At 38.8% G+C, this 3,551-nt stretch overlaps 1 protein-coding gene across 1 annotated transcript; it reads right to left on the bottom strand.

Moving 5' to 3' along the window:
- Window positions 502–2,629, bottom strand: LOC109229959. The gene is made up of 3 exons (XM_019395500.1): window positions 2,315–2,629; window positions 1,511–2,267; window positions 502–944 (listed from the first exon to the last, which is right to left on the bottom strand). The coding sequence occupies exons 1-3, from the start codon at window positions 2,627–2,629 to the stop codon at window positions 502–504; spliced, it is 1,515 nt and encodes a 504-aa protein (XP_019251045.1).

Genomic DNA, 3,551 nt, shown 5'->3' with positions numbered 1-3,551 from the left:
CATTGCTATGTGCAGTAGGATAAGTATGTCCAGTTCAGCTAAAGGAACATGAATCATAACAGATGAGCATGGACCATTAGGTATGGCATAAGAACTATCAGCAGCAAAACTAACCACAAAAATTGATTCTTTATTAAAATCCTGCCTTGGCACTGGGGATATATCCAAGAAGAGTGATTTCGATGTACTTTCAGCTGCATGAAAAGGAAACATATTTTCATAGAATACCACATCTCGACTGATAAAAAATACTCTATTCTTCAAATCCAACAGCATGTAACCCTTTTGATGTGCAGCATAGCCTAATAAAACTGACCTCATAGCTCGAGGTACAAATTTTTCATTATTTATCAGGTTAGTAGCAAAGCACAGGCACCCAATGACCTTCAGGTGTGTTAGTGAAGGCGGCTTACCAAGGAGCAGCTCATAGGGTGATTTATATCCCATAATAGAGGAAGGAATTCTGTTGATAATATAGACAGTAGTGTCAATACAATGTCCCTAATATCTGACAGGTAAATGCCCTTGAAATCTAATTGCTCGAGTAGTTTCAAGTATGTGACTATGTCTCCTTTCCACAACCCCATTCTGTTCAGGAGTATAAGGACAGGAGCTTTGATGAACATTTCCATGCGACCGAAACAAGTCTTTACAAGCACTATTGAAAAATTCACTACCATTGTCTGATCTGAAGACTTTGACCTGCTTCCCAAACTGTGTCTTAATCATAGCAATGAAATTCTTAAGCAAGAAAATAACATCAGATTTAAGCCTCATGAGAAACACCCAAGTCCACCTAGTAGAATCATCAACCAACATAAGAAAGTATCTCATTCCATTTTGAGTAGCAACTTTGTAAGGTCCCCATACATCCATATGAATCAAATCAAAACTGTATAAACTTCTGCTAGTACTAGTTGAAAATGGCACTCTAGTTTGTCGAGCTAAAGGACAAATCTCACATTTAGACAATGAACTACTATGCATGCTACTACTACAGTCTCGCAGTCTAGGAATTCTTCTGAGAACTTGAACTGGTACATGTCATGTTCTTTTGTGCCATATATCCATGCTTCCTTTATTAGTTACTGCAAAAGCTTTATTTATTGTCTTCCCTAATGCAACTAACAAAATGTATAGGCCTTCTTCCCTTTTACCAATCTCCTTTACCCTCCCAGACAAGAGGTCCTGAAACACACAACATGAGGAAAAAAGGTAACACTACACTTGAGATCTTCTGTACTTTTGAGACTGACATAAGATTGAATTTGAAAGATGGCACACATAACACATCCTTCAATACATCACCTCCTGTGAGTTGACACTCTCCCATATGAGAAATGGAGGCTGAATCTCCTGTAAGTAGTTGAACTTGCCTTGAGTTCCCTACTGAAGTTTTATTTTTCAGCAAACTGTTGTCACCAGTTATGATTAGTAGCACCAGTATCAACTATCCATTTGCATAGTTCTAAGTTTTCACATAGTTCTACATTAGCACAGAAACATTTACCTGCCATGTTGACACTTGCTTCTCCAATGGAGTTTTTGTTCAGCAATTGTAACAGTTGGTTGTATTGCTCCTTAGTGAAGAGTTGAGCAGTTTCAACACTGCTCCCTGGTTGATATGTAGCTTGTGGATTTCTCAAGTCCTGCTGTCCAGTTGTGTCAATCATCACTGCATTTGCTTTCTTCTTCTGCTTAAAGTTAAATGGATATCCAACAATCTTGTAACAATTCTCCTTCCGATGCCCTGTCTTATTACAAAACTCACATTTCATTAGCTTATAACACTCATTCTTAGTATGACCTTTCAAATGACAAAATTCACATTCTAAGTTGTAATTTCTCCTTGGTCTAGATGTGGAATGAGCAATAAAGAGAGCTGTAGGATCAGTGTGCCCTGATTGTCCGTAGGCATTACCAGCAATCATTTTCCTACTTTCATCATGAACTACCATAGCATATGCCTTATCTATAGATGGCAAGGTCGGCATCAATAGGATTTGACTCCTTGCTTGCTCAAAACTATCATTCAATCCCATCAAAAATTGCAGCAACCACTGATAGTCCAATTGATCAATGTATTTAGTAGCAGATGGAGGAGGTGGCAGTATCGAATCATACTCTGCCCAAAGGTCCTTCAGTTCGATGAAATATGTCGATACTGATGAAATCCCCTCTGTTAGAGTGAATATCTCCTTGTGCAAGTAGTACAATCTCGATCCATTCACTTTGTCAAATCTCTCCTTGAAAGCGGCACATATCTTCTGTGCATTAGAAGAAATAACACTCCTGTGACCAATTCTCTACTTACATTGCTCATAAGCCATGAAGTAATACTGGCATTGCATCGATCCCATTGACTTCCTAATTTTGCACCAAAATCTTCCTTTGATGTCGATCCATCAACTAGGCACAATTTGTTCTTCCCTACCAATGCGACCTCCATCGCACAACTCCAAAAGAGTAATATTCCATCCCTGTCAAAATCAATCCCACCGACATAGATCCAGGACCATCTGAAGGGTGTAGGTAGATAGGATGATTGTGATCTAGAGCTTCCGACTACTCCGGTTCTATATCGAGCTCCATTATTCGCGTTAATTGTTGAATTTTCAGGAATTGCCATTGAAATATGCAAAATTACGGTTTAAAACTTCTGAATATGAGTAGATCTTCTCGAATTTTTCTTCAATTGCACAAAAAATTCCCTAAAATCACTCGTTTATACTGCTCTGATACCATGATGAATTTATCAATGGCATGCAACTCAAATGGAAAGATCATAGATGAGAAATTGAGAGAGAATATTAGAGAAGAGAATAGATCTGTTCTTCGATACAATACAGAGAAGAACTAAAAACAGTGGAAAAGGAAAATGTACTGTATATAACTAATCTAACTAACTAGTGATCCGGGCTGTACAACTAACCATAGTTATTAAGTTAACTAACTTCTAATTAACTACTAACTGCACCTACATCCCTTACACTAAATCTGGGGTCAAATTGGCTCATTAAAGCAGCGACGTGGCCTATTATGATTTGCCACAACTCATAATTAAATTAACCCCCCCCCCCCAATTGTTAAACCCGCCCCACACCTGACCCCTTTCTTTTAACCTTAAACCCTTGATCCTTCGTCTTCACTACTACTGCATCACTGTTTTTCAATCCCAAAATGCATGTAAAACATATAGAGCTGGTCCTTCCTAGACCAGTACTCTATCTCATTCCCTGTCCTGTTGATTTTGTTGGTAAGGAGGGCAAATTATGAGCTAAAGGAACAGAGTGGAGATTGGAAGCATAGTGAACGGAGGAGCCGAAGTTCTATTTGTAGCCTTGTGGATTTTCCAGCCAACGAACTTGTGGAGTTCCTCAATCGCCAAGAATCTAGAAGTTGCCGGAAAGGGAAATGAAGATTGCCGGTAAAGTACCTTCAGGTATGGCCGTCGTAGTTCGATTTTTCGACAACGATTCCGGCCAAGTGGTTCTGCTATTTTCCATGTTACAATATGTTGTCAAAACTTAGTAATGAAGTGAATTTCTTGA

This window comes from Nicotiana attenuata, chromosome 7 (genome assembly GCF_001879085.1).
Source record: "Nicotiana attenuata strain UT chromosome 7, NIATTr2, whole genome shotgun sequence".
Lineage (NCBI taxonomy): Eukaryota > Viridiplantae > Streptophyta > Magnoliopsida > Solanales > Solanaceae > Nicotiana > Nicotiana attenuata.
This window is presented reverse-complemented; position numbering and strand designations above follow the sequence as displayed.